The sequence below is a fragment of the Lepidochelys olivacea genome (assembly GCF_965140295.1).
Source record: "Lepidochelys olivacea isolate rLepOli2 genome assembly, chromosome: 4".
Taxonomy (NCBI): Eukaryota; Metazoa; Chordata; order Testudines; family Cheloniidae; genus Lepidochelys; species Lepidochelys olivacea.
In genome coordinates this window covers 8,861,328-8,881,176 of record NC_140414.1, presented here as the reverse complement: position 1 = coordinate 8,881,176, position 19,849 = coordinate 8,861,328, and the positions used below count along the sequence as shown (strand labels likewise).

Sequence of the window (19,849 nt, the reverse complement as noted above, 5' to 3'; positions counted from 1 at the left end):
CCAGCTAGCCCCCACACCCTGGGCAGACTGCAGTATAAGCCACTCATCACCGACAAGGTTGGGTTTGGGCCTGCTGCCTTTATTTGACCTTGGGCTGTCCCCTGCCATCCCAGTACCTGTTGGGCCTAATAATAGGCCACAGCCTGGGACTTTCCAACTCCTCAGGCCCTTCCCCAGCCCTGCTCCAATCTAGGTCCTCTGCTTAGGTCCCTGCAGCCAGGTCCCTCCCTCTCAGAAGCTAGAGAAAGTCTCTTGAGTTTCAGCCCAGCAGCCCTTTTATAGGGTCAGCAGAGTCTGTTTGGGGCGTGGCCACAGCTGAGGCTGCCTCCCAATCAGCCCAGCCTAAGGCTCCCAGCCCCAGCCCTCTCCAAGGGCTGTCTTTTAACCCCTTTGGGCCTGGAGCAAGTGACCACCCCGCTATAGGCAGCTACTCAATATTTCTGCTTATCCTCATTCAGTGTGTGGGGCCCTCAGCCTTATTTACCCCACGCCATTGTAACCCTGCACTGAATGCTGAATTAATTTCCTCCTGGCCATTTCTATGGAGCACATCACTATAGTATTTGAGAGTTTCACAAATATTCATGAATCTATCTCCACAACTCCCCTGTGAGAGTACACGGTATAATTAGCCCATTTTACATCTGTGGAACCAAGGCACTGAGAGATTAAGGCAAAAATTGTCAAAAGTGTCCACTAACAGTGGATGCCCCATTTGAGACACCTAGTTTCTGATTTTTCCAATAACTTAGAGTTTTTATATGCAGTGTAGTTGTAGCCATGTCGGTCCCAGGATATTAGACACAAGGTGGGTGAGATAATATCTTTTATTGGACCAACTTCTATTGGTGAGAAAGATGAGCTTTTGAGCTACACAGAGCTTTTCAGACAGCAAAATCCAGACCTGAAGAACAGCTCTGTGCAGCTCAAAAGCTTGTCTCTCTCACCAACAGAAGTTGATCCAATAAAAACTATTACTTCACCCACCTTGTCTCTCTTAGAATTTTTACAGCACTTAATATGTTCACAGCACAGCCCCAATCTACTTCAATTGTAGCTGTTGGCACTCAGGAGTTCTAAAAATATGATCCCAGGTGTCTCAAGTTGGGCATCCAGAAACGTTCGGGTTAAAAGTGACTTGCCTAGTATCACACAGGAACTCTGTGGCAGAGGCAGGGATGGAATCCCCTTCTCTAGGGAAGCATTCAACTACCTGAACTGTGTCCTGGTCTACACTACGAGTTGAGGTCGAATTTCGCAGCGTTAAATCAATTTAACCCTGCACCCGTCCACACGATGAAGCCCTTTTTTTCGACTTAAAGGGCTCTTAAAATCAATTTCCTTACTCCACCCCCGACAAGGGGATTAGCGCTTAAATCGGCCTTGCTGGGTCGAATATGGGGTACTGTGGACACAATTAGACGGTATTGGCCTCCGGGAGCTATCCTAGAGTGCTCCATTGTGACCCCTCTGGACAGCACTCTCAACTCAGATGCACTGGCCAGGTAGACAGGAAAAGGCCCGCGAACTTTTGAATTTCAATTTCCTGTTTGGCCAGCATGGCAAGCTGCAGGTAACCGTGCAGAGCGCATCAGCAGAGGTGACCATGCAGAGCTCATTAGCAGAGGTGACCATGATAGAGTCCCAGAATCGCAAAAAGAGCTCCAGCATGGACGGAACGGAAGGTACGGGATCTGATCGCTGTATGGGGAGAGGAATCCGTGCCATCAGAACTATGTTCCAGTTTTCGAAACGCCAAAACATTTGTCAAAATCTCCCAGGGCATGAAGGACAGAGGCCATAATAGAGACCCGAAGCAGTGCCGCGTGAAACTTAAGGAGCTGAGGCAAGCCTACCAGAAAACGAGAGAGGCGAACGGCCGCTCCGGGTCAGAGCCCCAAACATGCCACTTCTATGATGAACTGCATGCCATTTTAGGGGGTTCAGCCATCACTACCCCAGCTGTGTTGTTTGACTCCTTCAATGGAGATGGAGGCAACACGGAAGCAGATTTTGGGGACAAGGAAGATGATGATGATGAGGTTGTAGATAGCTCACAGCAAGCAAGCGGAGAAACTGGTTTTCCCAACAGCCAGGAATTGTTTCTCACCCTGGACCTGGAGGCAGTCCCCCCCGAACCCACCCAAGGCTGCCTCCCAGACCCGCCAGGTGGAGAAGGGACCTCTGGTGAATGTACCTTTTAAAATAGTATACATGGTTTAAAAGCAAGCATGTTTAATGATTAATTTGCCCTGGCATTCATGGCTCTCCTGGATATACTCCCAAAGCCTTTGCAAAAGGTTTCTGGGGAGGGCAGCCTTATTCCATCCACCACGATAGGACACTTTACCACTCCATGCCATTAGCACGTACTCGGGAATCATTGTAGAACAAAGCATTGCAGTGTATGTTTGCTGGCATTCAAACAACATCCATTCTTTATCTCTCTGTGTTATCCTCAGAAGAGTGATATCGTTCATGGTAACCTGGTTGAAATAGGGTGCTTTTCTTAAGGGGACACTCAGAGATGCCCATTCCTGCTGGGCTGTTTGCCTGTGGCTGAACAGAAATGTTCCCCGCTGTTAGCCATGGGGAGGAGGGAGGGATGAGGGGCTAGCCACGCGGTGCGGGGAGGCAAAATGCAACGTTGGAATGAAAGCACATGTGCTATGTATGTATGTAATGTTAACAGCAAGGTTTACCATGAAAGAGTATACCCATTGTTCTATAAAATGTGTCTTTTTAAATACCACTGTCCCTTTTTTTTTCTCCACCAGCTACATGTGTTTCAAGGATCACAGGATCTTCTCCTTCCCAGAGGCTAGTGAAGATTAGAAGGCAAAAAAAATGCACTCGTGATTAAATGTTCTCTGAGCTCATGCTGTCCTCCCACACTGACAGAGCACAGACGAATGCATGGAGGCAGACAATGCCAGAGTGCAGGAAAGCACGAAATGACCAGGAGGAGAGGTGGCGGGCTGAAGAGAGTAACTGGTGGGCTGAAGAGAGGGCTGAAGCTGAAAGATGGAGGCAGCATGATGAGAGGAGGCAGGATTCAATGCTGAGGCACTGGAGGATCAAACCAATATGCTCCAGCATATGGTTGACCTGCAGGAAAGGCAGCAGGAGCACAGACTGCCGCTACAGCCCCTATGTAACCAACCACCCTCCTCCCCAAGTTCCATAGCCTCCTCACCCAAACGCCCAAGAACGCGGTGGGGCGGCCTCCGACCACCCAGCCACTCCACCCCAGAGGATTGCCCAAGCAACAGAAGGCTGGCATTCAAAAAGTTTTAAAGTTTTAAACTTTTAAAGTGCTGTGTGGCCTTGTCCTTCCCTCCTCCACCACCCCTCCTGGGCTATCTTGGTAGTTATCCCCCTATTTGTGTGATGAATGAATAAAGAATGCATGAATGTGAAGCAACAATGACTTTATTGCCTCTGCAAGCGGTGATCGAAGGGAGTAGGGGAGGGTGGTTAGCTTACACGGAAGTAGAGTGAACCAAGGGGAGGGGGGTTTCCTCAAGGAGAAACAAACAGAACTTTCACACCGTAGCCTGTCCAGTCATGAAACTGGTTTTCAAAGCTTCTCTGATGCGCACCGCACCCTCCTGTGCTCTTCTAACCGCCCTGGTGTCTGGCTGTGCGTAACCAGAAGCCAGGCGATTTGCTTCAACCTCCGAACCTGCCATAAACGTCTTCCCCCTTACTCTCACAGATATTGTGGAGCGCACAGTAAGCAGTAATAACAGTGGGAATATTGGTTTCACTGAGGTCTAACTGAGTCAGTAAACTGCACCAGCGCACTTTTAAACGTCCAAATGCACATTCTACCACCATTCTGCACTTGCTCAGCCTCTAGCTGAACAGCTCCTGACTACTGTCCAGGCTGCCTGTGTATGAGCCATGGCATTAAGGGGTAGGCTGGATCCCCAAGGATAACTATAGGCATTTCAACATCCCCAACGGTTATTTTCTGGTCTGGAAAGTAAGTCCCTTGCTGCAGCTTTTGAAACAGACCAGAGTTCCTGAAGATGCGAGCGTCATGTACCTTTCCCGGCCATCCCACGTTGATGTTGGTGAAACGTCCCTTGTGATCCACCAGTGCTTGCAGCACTATTGAAAAGTACCCCTTGCGGTTTATGTACTCGGCGGCTTGGTGCTCCGGTGCCAAGATAGGGGTATGGGTTCCATCTATAGCCCCACCACAGTACAGAAAAGAAAATCTATTTTAAGGAAGGTTAGGAAAGTACAGAGGGAAGTTGGTGGGTAAACAAGGCACACCACCTATATTTTATGTTTGCCCAACACATGAACTTTAGCATACAGACTTTCAGGCCCAAACGTTTCCGTTTTCAAGTGAGAGAGCATAATTTTTTGTAACTGGACATGTTTTTATGATTTGCATTGACACTGTGCACAGATATTCATTGCAGGGCAGATTATATGAGTAAAATCATATGAAAGCCACACACAAAGGATGGTTTCTCAGTATGTAGTGATGGCAGGTGAGTAAATTAAGATGTTTTTCATATACTATTTTAAATCACCTATGGAAATTTATTGCAACTTCTGTGACCATCATAAATCCCCCAGACACAATTCAGCACAACTGAAGTACACAACATAACTGCTTAGCCATGTTAGGTATTGCAGAGATGGGACATAGATAGACAGCAGTGACTATTAACTAGTGCTAATGATGCCTTTCATGTCTATTTTCAGAGTAGCAGCCCTGTTAGTCTGTATTCACAAAAAGAAAAGGAGTACTTGTGGCACCTTAGAGATTTGTTAGTCTCTAAGGTGCCATAAGTACTTCTTTTCTTTTCATGTCTATGCATGTGGTGCTTGATTCCACACCCACTAAAATCAATGGCACAGCTCCTACTGGCTGCAGAATGGGACTCAGGGGCCAGGAAAAACAAAACAACATGAAAACAATTTAAAAGAAATGATAAGATTAAGTAAGAAAAGCTTAGAACCTGGTTACCAGGGAAATTTCCTGAAATGGTTAGTGCTACCAGACTGGAATAGTCTCTTAGCCCTGGTCTACACTAGGACTTTAGGTCGAATTTAGCAGCGTTAAATCGATGTAAACCTGCACCCGTCCACACAATGAAGCCCTTTATTTCGACTTAAAGGGCTCTTAAAATCGATTTCCTTACTCCACCCCTGACAAGTGGATTAGCGCTTAAATCGACGTTGCCGGCTCGAATTTGGGGTACTGTGGACACAATTCGATGGTATTGGCCTCCGGGAGCTATCCCAGAGTGCTCCATTATGACCGCTCTGGACAGCACTCTCAACTCAGATGCACTGGGCAGGTAGACAGGAAAAGAACCACGAACTTTTGAATCTCATTTCCTGTTTGGCCAGTGTGGCAAGCTGCAGGTGACCATGCAGAGCTCATCAGCACAGGTGACCATGATGGAGTCCCAGAATCGCAAAAGAGCTCCAGCATGGACCGAACAGGAGGTACGGGATCTGATCGCTGTTTGGGGAGAGGAATCCGTGCTATCAGAACTCCGTTCCAGTTTTCGAAATGCCAAAACCTTTGTCAAAATCTCCCAGGGCATGAAGGACAGAGGCCATAACAGGGACCCGAAGCAGTGCCGCGTGAAACTGAAGGAGCTGAGGCAAGCCTACCAGAAAACCAGAGAGGCGAACAGCCGCTCTGGGTCAGAGCCCCAAACATGCCACTTCTATGATGAGCTGCATGCCATTTTAGGGGGTTCAGCCACCACTACCCCAGCCGTGTTGTTTGACTCCTTCAATGGAGATGGAGGCAATACGGAAGCAGGTTTTGGGGACGAAGAAGATGATGAGGAGGAGGAGGTTGTAGATAGCTCACAGCAAGCAAGCGGAGAAACCGGTTTTCCCGACAGCCAGGAACTGTTTCTCACCCTAGACCTGGAGGCAGTACCCCCCGAACCCACCCAAGGCTGCCTCCTGGACCCAGCAGGCGGAGAAGGGACCTCTGGTGAGTGTACCTTTTAAAATACTATACATGGTTTAAAAGCAAGCATGTGAAAGGATTACTTTACCCTGGCATTTGCGGTTCTCCTAGATGTAGTCCTAAAGCCTTTGCAAAAGCTTTCTGGGGAGGGCAGCCTTATTGCGTCCTTCATGGTAGGACACTTTACCACTCCAGGCCAGTAACACGTACTCGGGAATCATTGTAGAACAAAGTATTGCAGTGTATGTTTGCTGGCATTCAAACAACATCCGTTCTTTATCTCTCTGTGTTATCCTCAGGAGAGCGAGATATAATTCATGGTCACCTGGTTGAAATAGAGTGCTTTTCTTAAGGGGACACTCAGAGGAGCCCATTCCTGCTGGGCTGTTTGCCTGTGGCTAAACAGAAATGTTCCCCGCTGTTAGCCACAGGGAGGGGGGAAGGTTGAGGGGGTAGTCACGCGGTGGGAGGAGGCAAAATGCGACCTTGTAACGAAAGCACATGTGCTATGTATGTAATGTTAACAGCAAGGTTTACCCTGAAAGAGTGTAGCCACTGTTTTATAAAATGTGTCTTTTTAAATACCGCTGTCCTTTTTTTTTCTCCACCAGCTGCATGTGTTTCAATGATCACAGGATCTTCTCCTTCCCAGAGGCTAGTGAAGCTTAGAAAGAAAAAAAAACGCACTCGCGATGAAATGTTCTCCGAGCTCATGCTGTCCTCCCACACTGACAGAGCACAGACGAATGCATGGAGGCAAATAATGTCAGAGTGCAGGAAAGCACAAAATGACCAGGAGGAGAGGTGGCGGGCTGAAGAGAGTAAGTGGCGGGCTGAAGAGAGTAAGTGGCGGGCTGAAGACAGGGCTGAAGCTCAAATGTGGCGGCAGCGTGATGAGAGGAGGCAGGATTCAATGCTGAGGCTGCTGCAGGACCAAACCAGTATGCTCCAGTGTATGGTTGAGCTGCAGCAAAGGCAGCTGGAGCACAGACTGCCACTGCAGCCCCTCTGTAACCAACCGCCCTCCTCCCCAAGTTCCATAGCCTCCACACCCAGACGCCCAAGAACGCGGTGGGGGGGCCTCCGGCCAACCAGCCACTCCACCACAGAGGATTGCCCAAAAAAAAAGAAGGCTGTCATTCAATAAATTTTAAAGTTGTAAACTTTTAAAGTGCTGTGCTTAAAGTGCTGTGTGGCATTTTCCTTCCCTCCTCCACCACCCCTCCTGGGCTACTTTGGTAGTCATCCCCCTATTTGTGTGATGAATGAATAAAGAATGCATGAATGTGAAGCAACAATGACTTTATTGCCTCTGCAAGCCGTGATTGAAGGGAGGAGGGGCGGGTGGTTAGCTTACAGAGAAGTAGAGTGAACCAAGGGGCGGGGGGTTTCATCAAGGAGAAACAAACAGAACTTTCACACCGTAGCCTGGCCAGTCATGAAACTGGTTTTCAAAGCTTCCCTGATGCGTACCGCGCCCTCCTGTGCTCTTCTAACCGCCCTGGTGTCTGGCTGCGCGTAACCAGCAGCCAGGCGATTTGCCTCAACCTCCCACCCCGCCATAAACGTCTCCCCCTTACTCTCACAGATATTGTGGAGCACACAGCAAGCAGTAATAACAATGGGAATATTGGTTTCGCTGAGGTCTAAGCGAGTCAGTAAACTGCGCCAGCGCGCCTTTAAACGTCCAAATGCACATTCTACCACCATTATGCACTTGCTCAGCCTGTAGTTGAACAGCTACTGACTACTGTCCAGGCTGCCTGTGTACGGCTTCATGAGCCATGGCATTAAGGGGTAGGCTGGGTCCCCAAGGATACATATAGGCATTTCAACATCCCCAACAGTTATTTTCTGGTCTGGGAATAAAGTCCCTTCCTGCAGCTTTTGAAACAGACCAGAGTTCCTGCAGATGCGAGCGTCATGCACCTTTCCCGGCCAATCCACGTTGATGTTGGTGAAACGTCCCTTGTGATCCACCAGAGCTTGCAGCACTATCGAAAAGTACCCCTTGCGGTTTATGTACTCGGCGACTTGGTGCTCCGGTGCCAAGATAGGGATATGGGTTCCGTCTATAGCCCCACCACAGTTAGGGAATCCCATTGCAGCAAAGCCATCCACTATGACCTGCACATTTCCCAGGGTCACTACCCTTGATGTCAGCAGATCTTTGATTGCGTGGGCTACTTGCATCACAGCAGCCCCCACAGTAGATTTGCCCACTCCAAATTGATTCCCAACTGACCAGTAGCTGTCTGGCATTGCAAGCTTCCACAGCGTTATTGCCACTCGCTTCTCAACTGTGAGGGCTGCTCTCATCTTGGTATTCATGCGCCTCAGGGCAGGGGAAAGCAAGTCACAAAGTTCCATGAAAGTGCCCTTACGCATGCGAAAGTTTCGCAGCCACTGGGAATCGTCCCAGACCTGCAACACTATGCGGTCCCACCAGTCTGTGCTTGTTTCCTGAGCCCAGAATCGGCATTCCACAGCATGAACCTGCCCCATTAGCACCATGATGCATGCATTGGCAGGGCCCATGCTTTCAGAGAAATCTGTGTCCATGTCCTGATCACTCACGTGACCGCGCTGACGTCGCCTCCTCGCCCGATATCGCTTTGCCAGGTTCTGGTGCTGCATATACTGCTGGATAATGCGTGTGGTGTTTAATGTGCTCCTAATTGCCAAAGTGAGCTGAGCGGCCTCCATGCTTGCCTTGGTATGGCGTCCGCACAGAAAAAAGGCGCGGAACGATTGTCTGCCGTTGCTCTGACAGAGGGAGGGGCGACTGACGACACGGCTTACAGGGTTGGCTTCAGGGAGCTAAAATCAACAAAGTGGGTGTCTTTACATCAAGGAGTATTTCAGGCAGGACTTCCCGGAGGGTTCCAATAAGAAATGGTGCACCTAAGTTATCGTTCTTATTGGAACAAGAAGGTTAGCCTGGCCTCTGATTGATACATGGCTAGATTTACCTCGCTGCACCTTCTCTGTGAGTGACTGCAGTGTGACCTAGAAGAATGAGTCCCCTAGACAGGGGATGGGGGGAAGCAAATGAGTACAAAACAAATCTGGTCTATTTCTTGTTTTGATCCACTCCATCTATCTTTTACATCTTTGGCTGGCAGCAGATGGTGCAGAAGGACTGCATGCCATCCACATCTCATGGCTGCTCGGCAGAAGATGGTACAGTACGACTGCTAGCAGTCCGTATCGCCTGCCCGCTCACCATAAGACGGTTCAATAGGACTGACTGCAGGACTAAAGAGAATGACCTGCTCAAGTCACTCCAAATTTAGTCCCTGCGCCCATGTCTGCCCAGGCGCTCCCAGCCGATGTGGCCAGGAGCACCTCGGACATGACGATGACGGCTACCAGTCGTACTGTACCGTCTGCTGCCACAAGGCAAGGGGTTGGTGCTACTGTGTAGCAATGCCGTACCGCGTCTGCCATTACCCAGGAGACATAGGGTGACGGTTACCTGAGCGGGCTCCATGCTTGCCGTGGTATGGCGTCTGCACAGGTAACTCAGGAAAAAAGGCGCGAAACGATTGTCTGCCCTTGCTTTCACGGAGGGAGGGAGGGAACGGGGGGCCTGACGATATGTACCCAGAACCACCCGCGGCAATGTTTTAGCCCCATCAGGCATTGGGATCTCAACCCAGAATTCCAATGGGCAGCGGAGACTGCGGGAACTGTGGGATAGCTATCCACAGTGCAACACTCCGGAAGTCGACTCTAGCCTCGGTACTGTGGAAGCACTCCGCCGAGTTAATGCACTTAATGCACTTAGAGCATTTTCTGTGGGGACACACACACTCCAATATATAAAACCGATTTCTAAAAAACCGACTTCTATAAATTCAACCTTATTCCGTAGTGTAGACATACCCTTAAGGGAAGTGGTAGAAGCCACATTACTTGAGACATTTAAAACTAGACTTAGAGGATGTACTGGAAAATATAGTGTAGATAACAATCTTGTGCTGGCCCCAGGAACAGGATTTTTCCATTTCTGTGCTTCCATGAGACTCTGAACACTTATTTGGACTCTGTGCTTCTTTATCAGCATATGAATGTGGTAATATTCAAAAAGTTCAGTAACATTGTTTATTACAAGCCCTTGTTTCCTCTCTACCCATCTCCAAACACATGGAACGTGGAAGACAGCAAAGACACCATTTTGCAGTGAATCTTTTCTCTTTTACAGTTACCATATTTTAAAACTTGCCACTAATTTTAAAATTTTTAATTTTAAAAGGTGAAATAAGGAGAGACACTCTAGATCCAATTTTTAGATGTTCTTTCAATGTTTCTTCAGCGGTTAACAGCACTTGGGAAAGCACCCACTGGCTTCTATTGTGAAGGGAATGAAGTTTAATGAAGAGCGGGTGACCACCCCGGAGTTATGCGCAGCTGCTGTGTTGTTCCCACGCTGAGGCAGCGAGTGATGCTCTCACACTGACCTTTCCCTGGGAGCGGGTCAGGGTACCTCATTCAGCTGAGCAGGGTTGTGATGAATGTAAATGCCTTCCTTATCTGCTATATGCAATGGCAGTGTTGCGGGTCCCAGGACATTAGACTGACAAGGTGAGGGAGTTAATAATCTTTTACTGGACCAATTTCTGCTGGTGAGAGAGACAAGCCTTGGCGTTACACAGAGGCCGAGCTCCGTAGGAGACGAGCTCGGTGTAGCTCCAGTGCGGGTCTGGCTCACCAGCAGAAGTTGGTCGGAGAAAAGCCATCACCTCCCGCGCCTGGGGTCTCCCTCACCAGCTGAGACGCAAAAGCGGCGTGTGGGGACGCGGCTGGGGGGAAGCCGTACCCGGGGCTCGGCTCACCGCAGGGACCGCGCTGCCCGCCTCCCACGACATGAACTAGCATTTCCCCAGGGGGGCTGTGCCCGCGGGCACTGCGGGGGTGGGGGCAGGGCCTGCGGCCCCCCGTGGGGCTATGGGAGGGAGGAGCGGTCCATGTGCGGGTGCGGGGGGGTCCGCAGGCTCCGGGGCGGGCGGAGGGAGGGGTTTGTGGTGCGGTCCGAGGCCGGCCCCCGCCGGGCGGCTCCAGTCCCGTCCCGTCCCGCGCCGCGCCATGCTACGGCTGCTCAGCGCCTGCCTGCTGCTGCTCGGGGCGCGCCCGGCCGCGGGCCAGGAGCCTTCCGGCGCCGCCTGCGGGCCCTGCCTGCCGGCGCTGTGCCCGGCGCTGCCCGCGCGGGGCTGCGCGCTGGGCCGCGCGCGGGACGCCTGCGGCTGCTGCTGGCGTTGCGCGCGCGGCGAGGGTGAGCCGTGCGGGGCTGGCGCGCGCTGCGCCGCGGGGCTGGAGTGCGCCCCCCGCCCGGGCCGCGCCGGGCCGCCCGCCCTGTGCGTCTGCAAGAGCCGCTACCCCGTCTGCGGCAGCGACGACGTCACCTACCCCAGCGCCTGCAGCCTGCGCGCCGCCGCCCTCAGCGCCCACCGCCGCGGCCAGCGCGGGGCCAGCCTGCGCCGCAAGGGGGCCTGCGAGCAAGGTGCGGGCTGAGGTACCGGGGCGCGGGGCGCGGGGCGCGGTCACGGGCAGGGGGCGCTGTGCGGGGTCATGGCGGGGGCAGGGGGCGCTGTGCGGGGTCACGGCAGGGGGTGCTGTGTGGGGTCATGGCGGGGGCAGGGGGCGCTGTGCGGGGTCATGGTGGGGGCAGGGGGCGCTGTGCGGGGTCATGGCAGGGGGTACTATGGTGGGAGCAGGGGGCGCTGGTCGGGGTCACTCGGAGCTGAGTTGCCTGGGGGCAGGGGGCGCTGTGCGGGGTCATTGCAGGGGCAGGGGGCGCTGTACGGGGTCACGGCAGGGGGCGCTGTGCGGGGTCATGGTGGGGGCAGGGGGCGCTGTGCAGGGTCACTATGAGCTGAGTTGCATAGGGTCATGGAATGGGCATGGGACTGATGTTTGGGGCTACGAAGGGCTGAGTTTCTCAGTGGTTCCAGTGGGAGGAAGTGTGCCAGGGCATAAGGGGCTGCCAGGGATTGTGGACCAGCCTGGGGCAGAGAGATGCATGAGGAGACATATTCTGAACATCTCTAGCAAGCTTACTGAGCTGAAAAGCTCAGCTAGGATCCCATCTTTGGGCACCTGGTGTAGTGGTGAGGCTGGCTTGCACTGCAGGGCAAATGTTATTGATGCATCAGTGCCAGGCCTTCCCAGGACATTTCCAAGGACCTGTATTCTTGGGATGGTTTTCAATGCATATTCTTCAGGCATTAACTTAGTGCTGGATTTCTGGTTTTGTGTACACTAGTTAAAGTAATGGTGGGAGAGATCCCAAAATCTTCTCAGACAAGATCTAACTCTAACACAGATGTATGCTGTGGCAAAATTAGAATACTCAATTCACCCCCACTGTATCTCCACCAGTAGTAGCATAGACTGAGCTTAGGTGTTCTCTAAACCTGCCCAAACCCACCAGATACCTGCCTTCACCGTTGCTTCTGCTGTTACTGCCAATGGCAGCACTGCCCAAGGGACCCTTTTTTTGCCAGTAGACAGACACTACTTGGAGTTGGATTAATGCCCTGTGCCCTCCCCTGGACGTCAGCGAATTTGTCCTATGATGGTGTACAACGGAATCTCTATATTGGAGATCTTGGGTGCACATAGGTGGTGGGCTAGGGGAACAGTAGTGGAGAGGGGAATTATTCATGAAAGTCCTAAACAGAGGAAGATGGGGATTCAAGTGTCCTGTATAACACCAGAGTCCAAGAGATTTCATTTCCCCTACACTCATTCCTGGGTATAAATTTTCATATCTCTTCCCCCACCCACACTTTACCAATCTGTATAGTAGTTATTTTTTAAAATGAACGAACCATCAGTACAAACAATGGGATGCTGCTCCCCAAAGCAAGCTCAGTTTGGCGGGATATAGCAGCTTCTCTACAGTTTCTTAGCAGGGTTTTGGTTTGTTTTCATTGTTTTTTCAGTAGCCTTCACGATTCCATCTGTGCACTGTTCTCAGTCCACAGATTCAGAGAAGAGTAAGCCATTCATTCTTTTTGTTTATGTACAGTACAGAATCTAATACAGTATCCTGATTGTCTGCTTCCTAATCTTCTGTACTAAAACTATCCTGTAGCACCTGGTATCAGGTGCAAATGGGAGGGACAAAGTTGCAGTTATTTAACTAGCTCATCTCCTTTCTGTTCCTTCTCCCCAACTAACTGTCAATGTAAACTAGATGAATTATTACCCTATTTTACAGCAGGATCTCCAGAAATCCCAAGAAGAATGCAAATAATCAAAATAAGTCAAGTAAACGAACGCTACAAGTAGCATTTTTCTGAATTATTATAATGATTTTAAGTGGAAAGCTAATATCAGATCATTCATAGTTTAGTTACAAGCTTAGAAAAGAAAGCTAAAGCAATAAACCCTTTTTCAAGGGAATGTATTGCTTTTAAATGTGATATGTATTTAACTGGGTAATATAGTATCAACTGCAGAACATATCCTAATGTTGCTGATACATGTTTCAGAAGAATTTTTTTAGTTGGTTTGCTTAAGAAACCTGATGTTGATCATATATCAAGGATTTAATTATCCCAATCAAAATCCAAAGATCAGCAGGGAAAATTGAAAAAAATCAAGTTGTAGTATGAATTATGTACTCCATGGATGTTGTCTAATTTCTCTTGGTAATTTCATGAAAACAAATTGTGTTGAGCACTTCAATATACACAATTTAAAAAGGGAAAGTCATTCTGGAATCATAGTTACATATAGCAAGAGCCAAAAGGATAGTTGCAAATGTAGTTTGAAACAGTCTTATTCCACGTGACTTAAGAGCCGATTGTAGCATTGAAAACGTCAGTTGATATTTCCTATATTAGCATGCCTTATGGGTCTTATCCAAAGCCCATTGAAGTTGGTGCATGTCAGCACACTTTGGATCTGGTCCTACGTCAGCAATTTGAGGTATATTCTCAAATGAATGCAGAAAGCTTTCGCCATGTAACTTGTTAACAAGAAGGTAAAGCATTTTGCATGTTAGGGCCAACATTTTAAAAATATGACCTGTAATTTTGGGTGCTTACATTTTGGGATGTCCAACTTTACTTTTAGAAGGGCTGAGCACCCACTGGTGCACATTTTTTAAAATCATGCCCAAGGTGTGTAAAGCTAGTCTCTCAAAAATTGAAAATCTGGTTCATTGGGACACTAATTAAAAAGCAAAATGGACCTCAGACCACCTTAAGTGGGTTTTGAGGACACTATGAGACACATGGAATCTCCTGAATAGGGAGCAAGAAACATGGGAAAAGGCTTTCCATGTCACAGAAACACACACAGCCTCAGAAATGAAGCCACCAGAGCTTTTCATCAGCTGTTCTCTGTTGGGCTCTGGCTGACATGGAACCACCTAACCTGGCTTTTCATGCCTTGAGTGAATTCTCCCAACCACCTACCACCATCTGCTTCCCTGACCCCAACAGTCCTACACCAGGTTTCACAAAAGCTGGGGCTTTCTTACACAGGGGCTTTCCAAATACCCAAGCTATTTAGATGCAGATGCTGTAGAAGGCTGTCAGAACCACAAACATTCTGTCCCAACTTGTTTGAATCAAAGCTTAAACAAGTGGGTTCATTTAACTGAAATTATTGTTTGCTTTGAGAGGCCTCAGGAACAGCTGCAGAAACTAAAGCCCTACGTAATTAATAAGATGGCTTTCCCACTAGCCACTGGAAGCATGTGCCAGTACTCTTAATATCCTCTTTCCCTTTACAGTGTTCCAAATCAGCAGTACTGTAATTATGTGCAGTGCTGAAATTTTTGTTTGGAGAAAATGCTACCAAAAACATCTCTGCAGTAGTGCCATTGATAGGAATCCTAGCTTCTAAGCTGTCCTCAGGTTCTACAACCAGTGGACTGTTTTTTGATAGGGAGGTATGGAGTGGCACACTGTTCAAGACACATCTCAAGGACAGATGTGAAACTCTAATCCCATTTTGCTGGAAGGATGTTTTCATACCCTAAGTGCATTAGGGTCATCATCCCCCGCCTCCTCCTCCTGCTTCCCACATTTCAAGCCAAGAACATCCTGTGAAACGGAATGTGCTTCTGGAGCTTCTGAAACTAAAAGAGAAGAGTAAAGCATGAGCACCATATGTTTACGCTATGTACTCTATATTACCTCTAAAGCACTGTGAGTGGTACTTTACAAACTGTACAAAAAGACTAGATCCCTTTCCTTGAAGAGTTTACAGTCTAACCATATACACAGGGTACAGAACCTTAAGCCATCTCTTACAGGACCTGGCACATTTTCACTGTCCATCAGGCCTTACATAAGCACACTGCTAGACATACAGATCTCACTATGCTAGGGATTGCATTTCTCCTTTGGGAGGGGGCGGATGGCTGCACTGCAGAGTAGGAGTTTGGGTGGCTCTGGCAAGTAATTCCCTGTTATGGGGGAAATTCATCCATGCCCCAGACCTAGTACCAGCACAAGGGCAGCAGTTTATGCCATCTCCATTGGGGTTGTGGGGGTATGTGGCAGGGCAGGGGTAAACCCCTTTAAGGCCCTGCCAAAATGCTGGCTGCAGCTTGCTCTCTGGCCAAGAGAGTAGGGGTAGAGACACAGGTATTCAGCAGGGAGCCCAGCTGCAAGCCCTAATGAGGGCTGACTCAGAGGAACATGCTGAGCTAAGTACTGACAGCTGGGCTGAGGCATGAGAGGGCTATAAAAGTCCTGGGCAAACCTCAGTGAGAATACTAGCCTGGGAGGAGACAGGAAGGTAGTATCATCTCCTTTATGAAAGAAGGATGTCTCAAAAGCCAGGAAATCCTGGGGAGGGTCTGTGGGGCACTAGCTGTTGTGGGATCTGGGAACTGCACGAACACTGTAAATACACCAAAAGAAAAGGAGTACTTGTGGCACCTTAGAGACTAATAAATTTATTTGAGCATAAGCTTTTGAGCGCTACAGCTCCCTTCATTGGATGCATGCAGTGGAAAATACAGTGGGGAGATTTTATATACACAGAGAACATGAAACAATGGGTGTTACCATATAGACTGTAACAAGAGTGATCAGGTAAGGTGAGCTATTACCAGCAGGGGGAAAACCTTTCGTAGTGATAATCAAGGTGGGCTATTTCCCGCAGCTGACAAGAACAGTAGGGGGGGAAATAAACATGGGGAAATAGTTTTACTTTGTGTAATGACACATCCACTCCCAGTCTTTATTCAAGCCTAAGTTAATTGTATCCAGTTTGCAAATTAATTCCAATTCAGCAGTCTCTCATCAGAGTCTGTTTCTGAAGTTTTTTTGTTGAATAATTGCTACTTTTAGGTCTGTAATCGAGTGACCAAAAATGACTGGTTTTTGAATGTTATAATTCTTGACATCTGATTTGTGTCTATTTATTCGTTTATGTAGAGACTGTCCAGTTTGACCAATGTACATGGCAGAGGGGCATTGCTGGCACATGATGACATATATCACATTGGTAGATGTGCAGGTGAAAGAGCCTCTGATAGTGTGGCTGATGTGATTAGGCCCTATGATGGTGTCCCCTGAATACATATGTGGGCACAGTTGGCAACGGGCTTTGTTGCAAGGGTAGGTTCTTGGGTTAGTGTGTTTGTTGTGTGGTGTGTGGTTGCTGGTGAGTATTTGCTTCAGGTTGTGGGGCTGTCTGTAAGCAAGGACTGGCCTGTCTCCCAAGATCTGAGAGTGATGGGTTGTCCTTCAGGATAGGTTGTAGATCCTTGATGATGCGTTGGAGAGGTTTTAGTTGGGGGCTGAAGGTGATGGCTAGTGGTGTTTTGTTATTTTCTTTGTTGGGCCTGTCCTGTAGTAGGTAACTTCTGGGTACTCTTCCGGCTCTGTCAATCTGTTTCTTCACTTCAGCAGGTGGGTATTGTAGTTGTAAGAATGCTTGATAGTGATCTTGTAGGTGTTTGCCTCTGTCTGAGGGATTGGAGCAAATGTGGTTGTATCGTAGAGCTTGGCTGTAGACAATGGATCGTGTGGTGCGGTCTGGGTGAAAGCTGGAGGCATGTAGGTAAGCATAGCGGTCAGTAGGTTTCCGGTATAGGGTGGTGTTTATGTGACCATCACTTATTAGCACCGTAGTGTCCAGGAAGTGGATCTCTTGTGTGGACTGGCCAAGGCTGAGGTTGACGGTGGGATGGAAATTGTTGAAATCATGGTGGAATTCCTCAGGGGCTTCTTTTCTATGATGACATCTTCATCAGCTGGACCCAATGTAGCGCAAGTAGATTAGGGGACGAGAGCTGAGGAAGCGTTGTTCTAAATCAGCCATAAAAATGTTGGCATACTGTGGGGCCATGCAGGTACCCATAGTAGTGCCGCTGATTTGAAGGTGTACGTTCTCCCCAAATGTGAAATAGTTATGGGTGAGGACAAAGTCACAAAGTTCAGCCACCAGGTTTGCCGTGACATTATCGGGGATACTGTTCCTGACGACGGCTTGTACATCCATAGTGGCCAGGATGGTGTTTTCAGGAAGATCACCGATGGCTTGTAGTTTCCTCAGGAAGTCAGTGGTGTCTCGAAGATAGCTGGGAGTGTTGGTAGTGTAGGGCCTGAGGAGGGAGTCTACATAGCCAGACATTCCTGCTGTCAGGAATTGGAATTAATTTGCAAACTGGATACAGTTTAACTTAGGCTTGAATAAAGACTGGGAGTAGATGTGTCATTACACAAAGTAAAACTATTTCCTCATGTTTATTTTCTCCCCCCCCCCACTGTTCCTCACACGTTCTTGTCAATTGCTGGAAATGGCCCACCTTGATTATCACTACAAAAGGTCCCCCCCCGCGCCCCGCTGGTAATAGCTCACCTTACCTGATCACTCTTGTTACAATGTGTATGGTAACACGCATTGTTTCACGTTCTGAGTATATAAAATCTCCCCACTGTATTTTCCACTGCATGCATCTGATGAAGTGAGCTGTAGCTCACGAAAGCTTATGCTCAAATAAATTTTGTTAGTCTCTAAGGTGCCACAAGTACTCCTTTTTCTTTTTGCAGATACAGACTACCACGGCTGCTTTTCTGAAAACTGTAAATACAGACGCTTGGGTGATCCAGCACAAGAAGGCATGGAAGATTCTTTATTATACCAGCCTAAACACAGGGCGCAGGTTCAAGAGGGAGAAAGCCTGCAGGGACCCTGTGACAGGGTACCTCAGGACTACCCTACCTTGTACCCCTGCTACAATGAACAGAACTACTGGGTGCTGTGTGCGGAAGGACAGACCTATTCTCCATATAACCCATCAGGGCTTGTTATCAGCTACGATCACCATGTTCTGTGAGGTCATATGGGAGCCCTATGGACCTCCAGTGCTCTGCAGCCACCTGAGCTGTTTACTGTACTTGGAGAAGGAGGAAAGGGGAGATTCATCTCTGGTCAGCATCAATTGAACATTTCTCATAAGGCTTTCCACAGCATCGTTCCTCCCCAGGATGGTGCCCAGTTTCTGGACTGTCAGTATGGTAACTGGGCACTTGAGAAAGATGCTGAGGGACTCCTCTGAACATGCTTGGGAAAGGGAGAAATTCACCCTGCTGCCAGGGGTCAGCATAGACTTGTACACCAATCATGTCCCACTTAATACCTCAAAAGAGGGCTGAATTGATGCCTAGTCCTTGTGTGGGGCTTCTGCACTGGGGTGAATGTCACCCAAAGTTCCTATAGCCTCCTGACGTGGGTGACCACACATCAGTCACCCAGGGAGGAACTGAAGAAGGACCACAGCCTACAGGTAGCGGGGGAGCTGTTCATGCTAGCTATTGGCCTCTGATGTTGCTGAGGAGGTAAAGGCCAATAGCTGGCACAGACAGTGGAGCTGGCCAGTCTGCTGCAGGAGATAAAAGGACAAAGATGACCCTTAAGGAAGTGGCCAAATTGGTGCACATCCATGGCTGCTGTTATTAAATGGCTAGTTGTGCATGATCTTTTAGCTTAAAAACTATGTCTGAGGATGGATCACTAGCCTCACTGAGCCTAGTCATGCCTCTGCAGGAGCCTTTACATGGTTTTCATTTACATTGCAGTCATGGGGACAGAACGAATGGCTGTTATTAGTTGTCATGGATGATGGGAGGAGAGTTTGTTGTCCTTTCAACTGTGGTGCTGCGATAGCCATTCCTTGGTGCTTCCTCAGTAGGCTGACCTTTCTGCTGAATGGATTGCTGGTCTCCCCCTGGAGGCAAGATGTGCATCTCTCCAAGGGGTGTTTGTGATGGGCTTAAGCTCATGGCTGCCTGATATGGAGGCTTCTGGGAATGTTTCTCTAGCCCTCAGGTGCATTGGTGAGACTGGGGCTGCAGGCGGGGTAGGTGGAATGTTCACAATGTTGCAGTCATGACAGTGATTTTGAGATAATAAGAGGAGCAACAGAGAGGTGTGTCCTGTCCTGATAAGCCTGTAGAAATTGTTCACATTTCTCTAAAGAAAGGAGACATATAATCTTCCTGATTTAAAATATATATATTTGATGTTGATTCTTTTTCAAATGGCAGAGAGAAGACCAGATGTAATGGTGATTGGGGGTCACGAAAGGGCAAAATCTTTGCCTTTCCAATATCACAGTATTCTTGTAAAGCTGGGTGGGAGTCTCTGTGCAGCTAAGGAACTAGGCCAGACACAGTCCCTTTATGGTAAATTATTTGTATGACAACTTCTAAACCCTTCTAAGCACTTGTTGCTGTGTATATTTTCCACAGGAAGGAGTGGTGCAAAAGTTCAGGCATCTTCATTACAGCAGACTGAACACTATTGTGTCTCACTGCTTCTGCTTGTTTGTTCATTTACTGAAACGTTGTAGTCATGCCACATATTTCATAAAGCTGTCAGCATGTGAAAACTTTTTGGAAATCTCAGAGAGTAGCA

The 19,849-nt window shown here is 48.7% G+C and overlaps 1 protein-coding gene across 1 annotated transcript in view; it reads left to right on the top strand.

Annotated features, from left to right (window-relative positions):
- Positions 1-10,992: 10,992 nt before the first annotated feature.
- IGFBP7 (insulin like growth factor binding protein 7) overlaps positions 10,993-19,849 on the top strand; it is a 73,194-nt gene continuing 64,337 nt past the window's right edge. Inside the window, exon 1 of the mRNA XM_084625613.1 lies at positions 10,993-11,459. Within this exon, the coding sequence (XP_084481739.1) occupies positions 11,045-11,459 (415 nt within the window). The 5' untranslated portion in view covers positions 10,993-11,044. The remainder of the gene's footprint in view (positions 11,460-19,849) is intronic.